The following is a 17,688-nucleotide window of genomic DNA, read 5'->3' as shown; positions in this document are numbered from 1 at the left end:
TCAGATTGAAGACCTTCATTAAGAACATGTTGTCAAAATTTCAGCTCGATTAGACCATGGATTGACCCCAACAAGCTGAAAAACATTGTAGTACAAATGACTTCTTTGTTCTAATTTTTCCTTATTGTCATTTTTACTTCTCTCAATTTTCATCTGTCAAAATAACAGACGACTTCAAGATTATTTAAGAATAATCTAAAAGTCAATTTTTGGGCCTTAAATGTTGGGCCTTCACAAATTGTGAAATGACCCAACACATAAGATATTGGGAGGAGGCATAAGGGAACGTACATCTCAAAATGAAAAAAATCAAGTCTCGAGTTTCAAGTCGACTAGATGAGCTCAATGGATAACCAAGTTGAGCTCAATCTTCAAGCTGACCACACAAGCTCATCTAGCGTCTTGTAACCTCGAAACCCACAATCTCCCTAACACAGCCGGTGTTATACGTAACCACAGGTAGGTATTAAAGAAAGGACAACCTCGAGTCTCGCAATGCCCTTGACAATTCTGCTATCACATGTAACCATAGTCGTGTGTCAGAGAACAAGCTTATAAAAATTCGACCACCCCATAGGCAAAGAGTAAGTAATCCATAAAGGAGAGGGTCAACCTTAACTTCTTTTTCATGCTTAGCTAAATTTATCAAACTTACGTATCAGGGTATAATAGGCTCAACACTACACCAGTGCGAGGATCTCTTACATAAGTCAGTTTGGACAAGTTTAAATATCAATTCAAAAAAAAAAGTGAGTGAGAGGTCAAGACTACTAGACACTCGTAATGAAACCCAACATAAACGAGATCCAAGTGCCAACAAGTTGAAAATATGAAACCTGACTATTCTACTTTGGTATCACTATTTTTTTTTTTTTTTTTTTTTTTGTAATTCCTAACTACTATGGAAACAGAAACATGATTTTAGAAGTATAATAGAATATATATTCTTTTGGAAGGAGGAAAATCATCAAATATGGGACGAAACTATGGAAACAAAAAAAAATTAATCAAATAAATAAATATAACAGAAATTGAATTTGCAAAGCCCCATGCCCGATAACCACTCCGGCACGCCCACACTTTACAATTTAATTTAATTTTAAGTTTACAAAATAACCCAAAAATAAACGAAAAAGTGGAGATGCAGGGTATCGATCCCCGTACCTCTCGCATGCTAAGCGAGCGCTCTACCATCTGAGCTACATCCCCGTTATGGGAATGCTCAATAGATATGTAATAATAAAATGTGAATTTCTGCAACTTTCGATTTTTTTTTCTGAACGTGTTTGATTAGGTCAATGTAATTCTAATTTCTTTAAGACTTTCTAATAAATCGTTTGACCTACTCAATAATTTTTAAAATTCACAAATCTCTTGAACAAAAAAGTGAAAATTCAAAATATAAAAGACATTTTTACCGTTTAGAGATTAAGAAATAAAAGTTCGTGGACCTATACAACAAGTATTAAAATTTAGCTAAGGTAAAGAATTTTAAGACAGTGAATTAACAAGTTTTAATTTCAGATTTTAATTAACAACTTGTTTAGAGATTAACAAGTGTGCAATTCTTGTTCGAGACCATTTCAAATTTTTAATTTCTTAGTTTATTATTATGAAATAACAACAATGAAAAGAGATAGCTGCCAAATGCAAACATGAACAACTCGAAGTTAAAAAGGTTGAATCGAGAGAATTAATAGTTTTTTTTTTTTTTTTTGGTAAAAGAAACATTTCATTGATATAAGAGGAAAACCCCAAGCAAGGATATTACAAGAAAGATCTCCAATTACTAATTGGAAAAGATAAATTGAACTGTGCAAAAAGGTGTGTTAATTTACACCAAGAAAAAGCAGTAGATCAAACAAGTTCTAAAAAACGAGCACTAGAAGAACAAGTGTCATCAAAAAGTCTTCCATTCCTTTCACCCCATAAGCACCAAAGGAAGGCACGAATGAAAGCCAACCAAAGCATTTGTTTAATACCACCAAAAGGATGACCCACTAAAACAGAGATCAAGGCATCAAAAGTATTATTAGAACAAGTGAAGGACCAACCAAAGGCAAGAGAAGATTCCAAAAGCTAGTAGCAAAAGGACAATGGAAGGGACATTACGAAAGTTGAGAAATTACATCAGTCCAACACAGTGTCAAGACAACTAGACAAGTAACGATCAAAAAAGCATTCTTAAACTTAGTAAACACCATTCCCATATTCACAGTACTACTATACACAGTCATTACAGGCCACCAAAAACACAAAAAAAAGAACTTCAAGAGAGGAACTCAATACAAGCATCCATAAGGATAGATAGACCATCGATCACTAAAATTTATTGTCTTTCCCTAAACCTTCTAACTTTCAGAAGCTTCATCATTATGGCCGACTATATGAAATCGGAACCGCCTCCGAAATGCTCCAGGTCCGGATGAGTCCCTCCTCCTGGTCTCCGAGGATTTCTGTAAGAAATGGAAGAGGAAACATCCAAGTTAATTAGCCTGCCAGTCCAACTAGTTTTTTCTTCAAAGTTGTCTCCTAACACTAATTGTTTTCTATGAATGACATATGGGCTAATTACTATATCCTTAAGATACATGGTTCGATTTTAGTCGTCACAACATTCAGCAAATGATAAACGCTAATAGAGAATTATTAATCTAACATTTAAGTTTAGACCTCAGGAACACCAAAGAGTGCAACCATATGAAATGGCAATGTAAGGATAATTCCAAATACCTAACAAACCGATTTGGCTCGAACCCAGGAACATCAGGTGGACCGTATGGATCAAAACGAGCACCTGGAGGAACACCCCTGTTGTTTCAGAAAATTTAAGAGTTAGCAGCAATTGTAATGCAAAGATGAAAGTGTGTGCGCGCGTGTGCGTGAGAGAGAGAGAGCTAATCGACTCACGGCTGCCCGCCTTGAAAACCAGGTCCTCTACCAATTCCAAACCATCGCGGATCATTAGGTCCTGCATTATAAAATTGTAAAAGAGTGAAATTATGCTTGTTTTCAATCTAATACTAGAAGAGAGAATAACAATTCACAAACCTATAAGCATGCTTCCATCGCCGCTAAAACCACCTCTGAAGTTATTAATTGGAAAAACAAAAACAAAATTAGCATGATATTTTGCACCTACAACTAAGGTTGTTAAATCGTGAAATGGAACACGTATTGAAATGGAATTTTAAGGTATAACATATGGAAATGTATCGTGTACGTAAGTTTTAATTTGATGAACAACGTTTAAATATAAATATAAATAACAAAGTCCAACAAAGAGAAATAATTAGCCAAACATTAAATTAACCCTAAAATAAATTTGAAAGCATATCTAACTCCAAAGCTTTAAACACCCAATAAAAAGAACATCAATCAACTACAAAATAAGTATGAAACTTTGAAGTTTAAAAACAATAAAACTTCTTTGAAAGAATAAAATTTTAACTAACGGTTAGGATGGAAAGAAATGAAGAGTCACATTACAATTATGTTGCACCTGTATACATGATAGAAAAAGAAGAATTTATTAAACTATTAATTATAAAAATAATAATAAAAAAAAAAAAAAGGAGTTAATGCTTTGAAATTGAAATTGGTTAATAATATTGAATAATGATATGAATCACACATACAACACTTGTCTTTTCACTTCCACTCTTTCTTCACGCCTCCTCTCAAACTTTTTCATTTGTCTCAACTACTTCATATTCTTCTTTCTTCTGTCTGCTTTGTTCTTCGTGACTGCTTTGCACCAATGCAGGTCTCTGTTTCTTTTTCCCTTTCTTTTTTCTTTTAATCACCGACAACTATACATTGTCTTCTCCGGCTAGTAACGCAACATCCAACGTCCACGAGGTATTTTTTTGTCGTCGTCGTTTTCTTTCTTCACTTTTTGGTATTTCTTGAATCAGAAAATCCGATTCTTGAAACGATTCACATGATTCAACTTTGAAATCGTATGATTCTTATTATTTTCGATTCACACTCGCAATCTGTATCGATTTCTCTCCATTGTATCAGACGCTTTTAACAACCATGCCTACAACAGCCACATATACAAAGATTATCGATGAATTTAAATAAATTACCTAGCGGGGTACATTCCAGCACCAGGTCCAGGGAAAAGATCGCCACCACCAAAGGGATTAATAGGAGGAATTACAACTCTGAGAGAGCAAAAAATCAGCCACGTTCAGACTATGTCAACTCACTCATGTGATACAGACTCATAGCTAAATTATTTGTAAGGAATCTTAGTCATGATTCTAAATTGATAGTTAACATTGTCTGCAAGGATTGGACAAAAGACACAAAATCCTAGCCAATAAATATTACTAAACATTCGACCATCACAAAGGAAAACAGCACCTTCTTGTGTCAAACTAATCACAGCATATAAATGCTAAGAGGAACTGGTTTCTGTTTGAAGTGGCAGAATAAATTCAGCAAAATAAGAGTAATATCAAATTATGCCAAATTGACAGTTTCTTATGGGTATCAGGCCTGAGAGTGAAAGGAACCATATCATGCTAACAGAAAAGGTGGGAACTAATCAGTTATGTTAGATTTAGATCTCTCGAAGGTTGAGAAAACCATCACATGCAATGAAAGCATGACCAGTGATCGTTATCATTTTTAACACAAGCATGGTGCCCGAAGCTAAAATCACACAGATCTTTCCTCTCCCTGGTGTGATCTACCCATGAAGGGGAAAGCATGGTATCATGAAAATTTCATAAAGAAAAATGGCATTCAAATTACTGTTCGAAACTTAAATACTAGCAAATTTGAATGTTAGGGGCACAAGACAGTGATAATGGCACCCAACACAAATCTAAAACCATGGTAGTATATAATAGTTAAAAACTTCAAGTCAAGACCCAACATATTTCTAAAATTATGCCATGATATTCTGTGAGTGCAGATGTGTGAAGACATAGAGATAGAGACCCTGAAGGATCAATCAGTGGACCAGGACGCTGGGGAATTCCATAAAGAGGCATATTCGATGGGGGACTACGAGTCTCAGGGATTCCAGAAGCGGGCTCATTTACAACTGCAGATGATCTTTCACTACTCTCTGCCCTGCAAATCACAAAACATGTAGAATGCAAAGAATCATATTAAAGTACAATTGCCAGAGGCATAGATTTTTTCCATACCAGGTCACGTGAATACTAGAAATGGGATCAACTGACTGTCATTTGAGTTCCATAGGAAAGATCAAATCTTTATAAACCGAATATTAACTCAACATAAGAAACTAAGGATATTGCAACATCCTAAAACAATTTTGAAGAGGTAACGCATGAACGTGAACTCAAAATTCAGCAGCATGAGCAAATTGTGTGTAGCTTTCAAAACAAAAGGGTAACTTAAATTCGATTCATAAGTATAACATAACACGCCAATGAATAAGAATCACAGAAAGATTAATCGTAGTAGGTACACCAAAATGCCTCTTAATAACTTCAGTAAAAATGAATAATGAAAACAACGTACGTATAATCACTACCTTGCAGGATTGCTTGTCGTAGCTTTTGAAGAACCATCCAATTTAGACAATATTTCCAAGTCCAAGCGTTTCACCAGTTTATCCAGATTTCTGTACTGCGTTGAATAGTTACTTCCCCCATTCGGATTGACGATTTCTTCAACGCTAAAAATTAAAAAGAACAAAAAAACGAAATTAAATCTCGAAACAGGAAAATTTACTCATTTTCCAAAATAAACAAAGATCCGGGAGAGCTTACTCGATTTCAAGATGCAGCGGCTCCGAATTCTTATCAATCAAGGCATCAATAAGCAATTTCCCGTTCATAACCAGGCACTTGACTATCACCTTCTTCCAATTAGCATCCTTTTCAAGGTTTGCGTAAATGTATGCGTATTCATCCTCTAATTCGTTCCAGCCCTCGATACTAACTTCATCTAAACCCCCAATCAAAGACTCAGAAATACTAAACATGGGAAGAAATCTAAAGTGTTGTTGTCAATGCAGAAAGAAGTCATACCCGTTGAGGGAGAAGAAAAGGCGGCCTCAGTAAAAGCAGAAGGTCCGGTGGCAGTCAGCACGAAGCCGGAGGCGAGAAATGTGGCGTGAACGGCAAACGCGACCTTGTCATAGTCATTGCGAAAGCTAGCCCTAGTTGCCCTGATGACGGCCATAACCGATTGCTCGTTCACCATTTTTGTGTCGGTTTTGCAGATTCTTTGTTCTTCTGGAATTGAATTGAATTCCGACGGACCAAAACGAAAGAGAGAAACCGAGCGAGCGTGCAAGTGAAGGGGACACGTCTAAATGACTTTGGTAGCAAGAAAAGTTTTAAGTCATTAATGAGTTGCTATTAGTTTCAAGTAAATTTTGGGGAAAAATATGTTTTTGTCCCATAATCTTTAGTTTTTATTTTATCTATAGTTTTCAAAATGTTATAGTTTTTAATCTTTGAATTACAGGTTTAATTTCAATTTAGTCTTTAGATTTTAAAATATTTAACAATTTTATCATTCGAGTTTTGTTTAAATTTGATTTCTAACCTTAAGATATATACTTTTAACCTGGATTTTTAATTAAATACTCACTTCCAATCTTTAACATTAATATCCCCACAAGTTCACTACAAAACAGAAAAAAAAAAAGAATATCTTCTATTGAAAATATTTTATATTATAATCTTATGTGAAAATCAAATATTAATTGAGGAGTAAGTATCATGCTCTATGCCATCTTCAATCACCAATTGGTGAAAGTAATTTTAACATTATTTTGTCTAATAACCTCTTTTGGTAGCACAAGTCCAAGAATTTCATAACCTCTTTTTTTCGAGCTTCAAGTAAAAATAAAAATCCACCAAGATGAATAGCCTTTTTTCTATCGTGAACTTGAGTAGTACAACATGAACACAGATACCAATAAAATATAATAATAAAATAAACAGATATAAAAATAAACTAAACATAATATATAAATATATGAAATAAATAAATAACAAAAGTAAATAAAATAAAAAGGACGAATTTCTCCACTTTCTCCAATCTTTTTGGATTTTGTCCGATGTATGTGTATTCCAAAACCCACCAAATACTACTATTTATAGGCAATTTGGCAAGTACTAGATGGGTTACATGGACATTAATAATGTGTAATGTTGAGACACATGAGCAACACTTTGGGAAACGAGTGCATGACACATGACACTTTGGGAAATGAGGGCATGACACATGGTCAATAGACACTAAACATGAGCATCTTATGGGCATCTATTATCATAATATTTATAATATTCCCCCTTAGATACCCATTATATATATATATAATATGTCTCGTTAAAACCTTAGTAGGAAAAAACCCATTGGAAAAAAAATCCTAGTGAAGGAAAAAAAGAATGCATATTTCATATAATCTAATATTCTTAAAAAGAATACAGTATATTTACTCCCTTTCATATACATCACTTATCTTTGAGTCGCCGCATTCCAATATTGTGCACCAATTTCTCAAAGGCTGCAATTGGTAATGATTTTGTAAATAAATATATTAGGTTATCCTTCAAACAAATTTGTTGTATAGTGATGTCACCATTTTCTTCAAGATCATGAGTGTAGAAAAACTTTGGTGAAATACGCGTTGTTCTATCTCCTTTGATTTGAGATATGCATGTTATGTTGTCTTCGTATAATATCATTTGAAGATTTTTACTAAAAGACAAACCACGTGTTCCACGAATATGTTGAGTTGTTGATCTTAGCATACATATTCTCGACTAGCCTCGTGAATTGCAAGAATTTCAGCATGATTGGAGGAAGTAATCGTAATGGTTTGTTTCACTGATCGTCATGATATAAAATTTCTTCTCCATATACTAAGTACCTATTTAAGATCTAGCTTGTATGGAACCTGCATCTTCACAACCAACTAGATCATAATAGATTTATTAGAATAAAATAAATGAATATAAACTAATTCTTAAATAAAACATATCATATGTTTAACTCTACTCCAATATCCTCCTTTTGGAGGTATATCATATATATGTAACAACATTACTGAAAAATACTATAAAGTGCAATGTATAAACTAGTCAAACTATATAAGTGCACTTACTTCTTAAAATTTATGGTTCTTCATGACCTAACATTCTTCATCATCTTTCTAAGATCAGATGATATATCCTTTTCACATCGAGTGAATGAACCACCATAGAAGTATTCAATAATGTATAATCCACAAAAAATCTTTAATGTATAAATTGATGCAATTTCATTTGCTTTATGCTTATTTGCAAACTGGGGCAAAATTTATCATCTCAATTTCTTTCTTCAAAAATTCTATTGTCTTTGAAATCTCTTCAGGCGTTTCTGCTCAAATCATCAATATGAAGTAAATCTCATGTTGTGATTTCTTTATAACAGGAAATGGACAAAAAGAGTTATTTTTGTACCCTTATACAAACAAATATTGAATAAGACGATTATATCACATTTGTCAAAAATATTTTATAAGAATATCTATGATATATATATGATTCTCTAATATTTGAATTATAAAATTATGGTACCTTTAATTCTTCAGGATTTTTATAAATAAATATCATTATTAAGAGATTCATATAAATGTGGTATGATTGCATCTATAAGATGTATATTAAACTTTTCATATACGATCAGATAAATTGAATATCTCATGGCATTATATATCAACTATTAGAGAATATGTTTTCTCATAATTAATATCAGTTTATTGCGAGAATTATTATGGGATCCGTCTTGTTTTATATCTTGTGACTTCACTCTATTTGTTTTACAAATACTCCACTTATATCCCACATGTTTAACATTCTCTACTGTCTGGACTACTAGTCCTCGCGATTTGAAAAATGAGTTTATTTATATTGGAATGTTTCTTTCCACATAAGTAATACTTTCTATATCAATATTTTTCATACTCACTTCCATAAATAATATCGTGAATAATATTGTATGCAAAATGTTGTCAACTTACATAGTTCCATAATTTATTGAGATCTCATTATTATCCTCATTTACTTCAATATCTTTATGAGTACTCATATCTAGAATTTCTTCTAGAACATCATATTTTTAACTGAGTCATTTATTGACTATTTCGTTTTCGAGGATTTTTATCTCTGGAATGGAATGGTCTATCACGCTTCTGGCGTATCCCAGACTCATTAGTGACAACTTACTGCATAATGGAGTATTTGCAGCTAGTATATGTGACTTATTCACTTTCTTAGCATGCATCTGGTAACTGATTTGTTATATTTACAAAATTATTTTTTGAACTTCAGGTTCACATGATCTGTATCTAAATGAGACAATAACGATGCATTCAATATAATGTATTTTTCTAACTTTTTAATTCTTCCCCCTAATGTTGGAAAATTTGTCTCATTAAAATGATAATCAGCAAACCGTGCAGTAAATACATCACCTATCAGAGGTTCAAGATATTTAATAATTGATGAGGAATCATATCCAACGTATAGGTTAATTAACAAAAATAACCTTTTTCAAGTTTTGATTTTGACTTTTGGATCCTTTTTAAAAAGTATGTTTTTTTTACCCCCACAATTTTGAAAATGAATGAAAATTACCCTAATGCCCTTCACATTTCAAAACTCACTCAAACCCTTCAAACCCTCACTTTTCTTTTCCATTTTCACTCTTCTCCATTTCAAAAGTTCTCAATCTCACTCCATTTCACTCTTCCCATCCTACATTTCCTTGTTATTCTCCTTTTCATTAAAGATCATTTCGAATTTTTCAACTAAGGTATGGATTTTCATTTTTTTTCACTCAATGTGTTAGTTTATGTTAGGTATTCTTCCGTGAATATTTGAAATCTATGTTAGATCTATGTTGAATGTTATTTTTTTTTCCTAAAAACATCATGTTCGTCATTTTCTGAATAAGTTCGAGCCTAAAATGTGTTTTCGAAAATCGGTCTCACCCGGCCGGGCTTCATACCATTGTGAACGAATATGTGATCGAGCGGGCAAGTTTGAAGTTGCTTTGGGATAGATTTGGGGAAGAGGGGAAGATTGTGCCTGGTGGTGGCCGGGCCGTATGTGTATTTCGACCAAGTATGGGCGGGAAAGACTGGGTATGGGGGGGAAAGAGAGGAAAGGATGAAAAAGAAGGGGGAAAAATCGGGTAGGAGTAGGTGGCGCATATGGGTATGGGCATATGAAATGATTTCATCATTATTTAGATGCATTGCAAACAGATTGAATGACAATGCGATACCACGTATTTTGAGATGGTCGTGCTCACATTCTCCTCCATATGGAGTGATTAGAGACGAAGTCTTTGGGTCAGATGCAGTATGTTTCTTCTTAATTTTTTTGGGTTAGAATTTTTTTTATGATTATAGCATCTTAGTTTATTTATTCATGATTACAATTTTTTGTATGTGAGAATTACTTTAGAACTCGTTCCTTCTGAGGAAGAGATTCAATTTATGAATTGTGTTATGGAGCCACTCATCCCTCCATTTGCATCAATTGCACCCCCTGCACCACCTGTACAACCAGAACCCACAAATGATGGCGATGTTGCTAGACCTTCAAACACTAAGGAGGTCGATGACAGTGACAATCAATAAAGACATGACCGGAAGTCCCAAAAGAAATGAAAGAAGTACCGCAAATTGGTTAAGCTAGTCAAACGTCTTGATGTCGCGTGGAAAGTTTGGAACGTGACCTAAAAAGCATTAAGAAGTACTTGCGATGTTTATCAAAAGTAAGGATATACCATTATGATGCTTCTTGTATGTTGTCTTCATAACTAAGCATGCAGGGACCGGGCGCCACCTACTCCTACGCCAAAGCTCCCACAGGTACATGATCATTTAGTTCCTACGCCAAAGCTAAACGATCGTGTAGTGCTATCGTATAACATTTAAACGCATCGCTTAGCTCCTGCAGGTACACGATCGTTTAGCGTTCAACATCACAACGACCAGCGCCCATTGCTATACGATTGTCTAAATTTTCTTCACATCATGTAACGTCTGGAACTAAACGATCGCTTAGCAACTGAACCTCAAAATGGGAAGCTTCAGTGAATATTCGTCTAACTTTTCTTCACATTGTTATACGATCGTCTAACTATTTTTTTATGTTTTTTTTTTATATAAATATCATTATGGAAATAATTTGGTGAAGAGAACTTTTTGTGGAGTTGTAAACAAATTAAATTTTGTGGAGAATTTTTAGTGTTGGAATGTGAAAAAAAAATTGTCAATTAATTTTGGATAAAATAATTTTTTGTGAATAAATTTTTGAGGTGGAGAATTTTTTGTGAATTAATTTTGTAGGTTGGTTGTTGAAATTGAAAGTGAGAATTTAATAAGGGGCATAAGAGTAATTGTACAAACAATATTTTCCATGCTCACATCATTTTCATCATCAAGGGGGTCAAAAAACTTGTTTTTCAAAAATAGGTCAAAAATTCAAAATCAAACTCCAAATAGGCCATTTTTGTCAATTTTTCCAACATATATTCCTAACCTCCTTTGAGGACCCATCTTAATACATTGTGATGGAGCAACTGGAACATATATTGCATATCCAAAAATTCTCAAATGGGAAATATCTGGCTCATGGCCATAAGCTAATTGTAATGGTTACTTATGATAAGCTACTGGCCTAATGCATACAAGTGACGTCACATGCAAAATAACATGTCTCATATAGATGTAGGAAGCTTAGCTCTTATAAGCAATATTCTAGCAATTAACTACAAACGTTTTATGAATGATTCTACTAAACCATTTTGTGTATGAACATGAGCTACAGAATGTTCAACACTTATCCCAATTGACATACAATAATTATCAAAATCTTGGAATGTAAATTCACCAGCATTATCAGGACGAATGGTCTTAATTGTATAATTAGGAAATTGTGCTCTTAACTTAGTTATTTGAGCAAATAATCTTACAAATACAAGATTTTGGCTTGGTAATAAGCACGCGTGACCATCTGTTGCATGCATCTATTAATAACATAAAATATCTAAATGGTTCACTTGGTGGGTTAATAGATCCACATATATCACTATGAATTCGTTCTAAAAATGTAGGTAATATAATCCCCACTTTAACTGATGATGGTCCAATGATTAATTTGCCTTGAGAGTAAGCATCACATGATAATTCATTAGATTAAAGATTCTTCAATGTGTGTCCATTTGAATTCTAAAAAATTCTTCTCATCATTATAGACTCTGGATGACCTAATTTGTCATGTCAAATTGTAAATATGTTTGGATTCATGAACTTCAAGTTTATTGTTGCATATGTTTCAATTACTCATATATGAATATTATATAATCCATAAGATAAAGCAGACTACTCTTCTAAATAGTTTTTCATATGAGATAGTAAATATGATATAAAGATACTCTATATTATTTTTTCTATCAGCCTCAATATAATAACCATTGCAACGTATATCTTTAAAACTTACTAGATTTCTCTTTGATTGACTAGAGAATAATGTATTGTCAATTGTAAACTTTGTTCGTCTAGGAAAAGTAATATTTGTTTTTCCAAAGCATTCAATCAGGTTTGCAAAACCTGATATCGTATGCACTTTTGTTTCCAGCATTGTCAGTTTGGAAAACATTTTCTACTTGTAAGTATTATATGTGTAGTTGTACTGTCTGCTAGACATAGATCTTCTTTACTCATTTTTTAGTCACCTAACATATGAAAAATAATCCAAGTTTCTTCATTAAAAAATTAATTACAATAAAAAAAACAACACTTGAAATACACAAAAATTAATATTAACCAAAGAAAAAAATGAACATAAAAAAAACGGACAATATTAATACTAAATATTCTCAAAATCAAAAGAAATATTTGTTATGTCATCAATTGTGCCAATTTTCACTTGAAGAGATTTGAAAAAATGTGACACATCCAAATCTGTTATATTGGATGGGTAAAATATCTCATTATCCTAGTATGCAAAATTTGCTTCCACATTTTTCCCTTTTTTCTTCAGGGAGGCTTGATGGAGATCGACTAAGTGTTTTGACGTAGGGTATGTACGTGACCACTACCCAGTTATTCCACATCGAAAACATTTATTTTTAACACTTTTTGAACTATTATCTTGTGGAGTTTTTCCTTTGTGATCATCATTTTGTGTGGGTCATTTGAAATTTGAATGATTAAAATGACTACCACGAAAATAATAATTATTTCTTCCTCTGCCACGGTCACGACCTCGATCGCGACCATGACCTCGACCACGATTATTAACATTCACAGCATTCACTTTAGGGAATGATGTTGTTCTAGTTGGTCGAGATTCATGATTTTTCATCAATAACTCGTTATTTTTTTCGGCCACGAGAAGACATAAAATTAGTTCAAAATAAAACATTTCTCTCGATATTGCTATTGCAGAAGCATATCCGAAATGTATAAAAATGTCTTCTCTAACATATTGATTTAAAATTTTGGAGTCTCAAGTGCATCCATTTACGACAAGCTTTAGAAAGAAAAATTGTTTTCCAACAATCACATTTTTATGACATCCAGGTGTATTTTAGCGTCAAACACTAATGATAAATAATTATTACCATTCATATCAAATGCTAAAAATTCTACTTTTACAATATTTTTCATAATAACACTATTACAAAATATTATGTTTATATTAGAAATTTAATATATATTAAATATGCAAAATAACGTTAAATCTATCAAGTATAACAAAGAGGCAAAACCAACATACCTTTAGGACCTATCTTTAGCGAGGAAAATGATAGGAGCTCGTGTTAATAACGTGTTGTGAACTTGAAGAGTACAACAGGAATAAGGATACCAATAAAATACAATATTAAAATAAACTAAACATAGTATATGAAATAAATAAATAACAAAAGTAAATAAAATAAAAAAGATGGATTTCTCCACTTTCTCCAATCTTTTTGGATTTCACACAATGTGTGTGTATTCCAAAACCCACAAAATGCCACTATTTATAGGCAATTTGACAAGTAAGAGTTGGATTACATAGACACTAATATTGTGTAATGTTGAGACACATGGACAACACTTTGGAAAATGAGGGCATGACATAAGGTCAATGGACACTAAGAATGAGTATCTAATAGGCATCTATTATCATAATATTTATAACATTTTCAATGTTCTTTACCATCCATCAATACAAAATGGGTTCTTCCTCTGTTCTATTGAGAATCCACCAAAAAATTAACTTTTAAATGTCATTTTGATTATAGGTGAAAGATTTCTAGTACTATTCACATAGAGTTTTAAAGATGTGATTGTAGTCTTAATTAATGTCAAAAATGGATCAATCGTAAATTTGTATTACGAGAAAAATAGTCCAAGTGTCTACAAGACAAAAGAAAGTGAGCATCAATGTGGTGTCAAGCTACACACTTTGACGCCCAAGTTAGTCTCGAGTTTGTGAGTAACTTAATAGTAGAAAATAGTAGGGTATTCTAGGTGTATCTTCAACCCATGGTTTTGGTCGTTTATATAGGATAGTAAAGCATAATTGACATTTAGGCTCATGATGCCTCTCTTAAATTCTTCGAACCGTTGGTTAATACTCATTGGGCAGTTACACCATTATCGTAATTAATGCTTAAATTCACCACCCACTCAATTTCTCAACATTTCTTTTATAGCTCATCAGTTGAAATTATGGACGGTTTCAAACTCTACAACTCTAAGGTCTTATAGAGGTCTTTCATGAGTCCACCAATGTCTTTCATGTGACTCATAGGCTCCCTCTACGCTCCCAATAAGTCCTCTGAGCATCCTCTAAGCTCCCTATAGGTCATCTGAGCTCAATTTAGGTTCTTCTTATGGGTTTTCAAAGCTCACTCTAAACCCCTCATAGATGCTCTAAGCTCCATTGAGCACTCCCCATGGGACCTCTAAGCTCCAATAGGCACTCTCCATAGGTCATTTAAACTCTCTTAAGCTCTTCTCTTGAGTCTTTTAAGCTCTTCTCATGAGCCATCTGAGCTCTTCTTATAGGTCATCTGAGTTCTTCTAGGCTCTCCTTAGTCCTCACAACTTTTCTAGGATCTCTGTAGGAGTATATTAGCGTGTAGCGGAAGCAACAAGGATCAATAAACATTCTAATTCATTAATTTTGGTTGTAACTAAAGCATGCTCATACAATTATAAGAAGGTTTCAAGCAATACCTTTGTAGAACCTTTAGAATCTCAATTCTCTACTGTAAAACTTCAACAAATCTCGTTGTGAACCACCTCAAGATCTTCCCTACTATTCTATTGGAGCTTTAGATTGAGTTGTGGGACTCAAGATAAGCTTGAATGAAGGAAACTTAGAGAAGAACTCACTGCACTATCCCCTTTGAAGAATAGCTTCTTCAACTCGAATTTTTTAGCAAAAACTCAAATGATACATCCCTCAATTCCATCTATCTTCTCTATTTATTGTAGGACATCCATGCAAAGAAGATGGCTGCATGAGATGCAGCTCATGCTAGAAGTATTGAAGCTTGAGTCAAGTGGGTTTTGAGTGAGCTTCTTCATGATAGTGGAGAAATCCAACTTTCCAAAAAGTTTGTGTTTTTCAATCTTTTCTAATATCAAAATAATTTCAAAAATCAATTTTATTTCAAAATTAAAAATATTATTGATTTTACAAAATTAATTTCACAAATTAATTTTCTAATAATTAATAATAATTAATTAATTAATTCTAATTAATTTAATATCAAATATTAAATTAATTTTATACAAATTTCACCTTCATGAACTTTATATTTAAATATTAATAAATTCTCCAATTCCGTTTAATTCTAAAATTAAACGTGTAATTATATCTTATATAATTACTAATTCCCTTAGTTCTACTTTGAACGTTTCAAATTAACTTATCACGTTACTCTAAAGCTAATCCATTTACGAGCTAGTAGGGGGACCTCACGAACCTACAGATCATGGGCTCCAACAATCTGAGATTAATTGGCTAAACTCTTTACACCGAATTAACTCTCATTCGTTAACTATTGAGCCACTCCACTACAGCCTATAATTGCACTCCCCTCACTGTAGATATATTTTGTCAACTTGATATAACCATGATTAGTAAGTTAATCCTTCACAGGTTGTTCATAATAATGGTTGGGTCAAATGTCTGTTTTACCCTCGAGATTACCTCTTGTTCCTTAAGTCCCATCGATCCTCCAATAAACAATTGATTTGTGATCTAATCAACAAACTGAGTCCCTATCAGGCCAATGAGAGGGTGGGACCCCATGTTTAAGATTCGGAATCAGCACTTAAAGAAACAACTCTCTCCTATCCCTAAAAGCGGGTAGGATTGGGTTCCATCTTGCACTCTATGTCCCCAACTATCTACCCGGTCTTACCCCTGAAATGGAGGTTTATTGAGCCGGCGCTGTTGAGCCAACCCTTACCTATGCAAATCTAAGAATAATCCCGAATAAATAGAAGTTCATAATTAGCTCAGGATTAAAGTCAAGTTACCTAGGTCATCGCTTTGAAATAGTCAGTCTTAAACAGTAAACAACATTATAAAGTAAGAGTGACTGATTTCGTGGTCCGATTTTGTATAAAACCCATTGCACAGGACGTCCCTACTCCTCATGTTCTAACATGTATGAATTAGGATCACATCGTTTGTAGCACTTTACAACTCCTTGTAACAACTACAGAGTGGACCATATCTGATAGTGTGACCAGAATAAGGCACCCAACCTCATTCATATACTATAGATCATTTTGACTATTTACTCGAACCTGATCCATTTTTATGTCTCCACATAAAATTCAAGTACTCACGTAATAGTTATGGGACTTTTAGTTTCTTGGATTTCTAAAAAGCAATACATATTTTCAATAACAACTTATTGAATTTTTAGAATAAGTTTTATTGTTTACAAACCACGAGTTTTAGGACATAAAACCCAACAATCTCCCCATGGGGCCTCCGAGCACTCATAGAATCTCCTCATTTGTCCTCTGATCTCTCCTAGGCACTCTCTATGGGTTCTTTGGTATCCATTAAGCATTCTCCATGGGTTCCCTGAGCTTCATTAGACTCTTTGAAGGGATCGAATCTCGTTGCAGAAACGTGTGGATGTCGATGTCAATGATTTCAATTTTGGAAAACATGAAAAACAAAGAAATAAAACATATAGGATAAACATATTTTTAAAGAGCACGTTTTTTCAGGGAAGATGAGGCTTACCCTTGAAGACTATCTTCTATATGAAAGGATTTGAATTCCCACAGTGGAAGTGTTCGAATGCTTGTGTCTTAGAAATTCATTTTGCATAACTCAATTAAACAGAGGAGACAAAATAATTTAATAAACATACCCTCTTAACATGCTTCTATTGGAAATTTAGAGAGGAAAAAGTGATAAGAAAAATGCATACCCTTGAAGAAACAATTTCTTCATGTTTCCTCTCCACGGCAAGAACACAAACAAGAACTTCTCTCGTCTCTCACGATCTCAGCAACACAGCAATACCACAAGTAGTGTAACAAGGACACCACCACAACACTACCTTGTTATTTTCAAGGCGAGAATCACAAAGAGTTTGGTGGGCTTTTATGTTAATTTTGAGAGAAAATGTGCAAGGAAATTGATGAAGAAGCTGAAA

The 17,688-nt window shown here is 33.5% G+C and overlaps 1 protein-coding gene and 1 non-coding gene across 2 annotated transcripts; both read right to left on the bottom strand.

The window, feature by feature from the left end:
• Positions 1 to 1,136: 1,136 nt before the first annotated feature.
• TRNAA-AGC lies at positions 1,137 to 1,209 on the bottom strand. The gene has a single exon. It is a non-coding gene; the product is annotated as a tRNA-Ala (tRNA).
• Positions 1,210 to 2,080: 871 nt separating this feature from the next.
• On the bottom strand, positions 2,081 to 6,323 carry LOC120074435 (probable proteasome inhibitor). The gene is made up of 9 exons (XM_039027554.1): positions 6,021 to 6,323; positions 5,760 to 5,937; positions 5,522 to 5,665; positions 4,957 to 5,091; positions 4,095 to 4,172; positions 3,052 to 3,086; positions 2,911 to 2,971; positions 2,734 to 2,811; positions 2,081 to 2,456 (listed from the first exon to the last, which is right to left on the bottom strand). Exons 1-9 carry the CDS (start codon positions 6,193 to 6,195, stop codon positions 2,384 to 2,386), a joined length of 957 nt encoding a protein of 318 aa, XP_038883482.1. The 5' UTR covers positions 6,196 to 6,323; the 3' UTR covers positions 2,081 to 2,383.
• Positions 6,324 to 17,688: the final 11,365 nt, after the last annotated feature.

This window comes from Benincasa hispida, chromosome 3 (genome assembly GCF_009727055.1).
Source record: "Benincasa hispida cultivar B227 chromosome 3, ASM972705v1, whole genome shotgun sequence".
Taxonomy (NCBI): domain Eukaryota; kingdom Viridiplantae; phylum Streptophyta; class Magnoliopsida; order Cucurbitales; family Cucurbitaceae; genus Benincasa; species Benincasa hispida.
The sequence above is the reverse complement of the archived record's forward strand: the minus strand, read 5'-3'. Positions and strand labels throughout refer to the sequence as shown.

Bases quoted from the DNA above. Each gene is read 5' to 3' on its own strand.
- LOC120074435 (XM_039027554.1), bottom strand. From the start codon at position 6,195: ATGGTGAACGAGCAATCGGTTATGGCCGTCATCAGGGCAACTAGGGCT. The intron at 5,092-5,521 runs GTAGTGATTATA...TGTGATTTGCAG, and splicing joins ACGACAAGCAATCCTGCAAG to GGCAGAGAGTAGTGAAAGAT. The intron at 2,457-2,733 runs GTATTTGGAATT...CATTTCTTACAG, and splicing joins GAGCCAAATCGGTTTGTTAG to AAATCCTCGGAGACCAGGAG.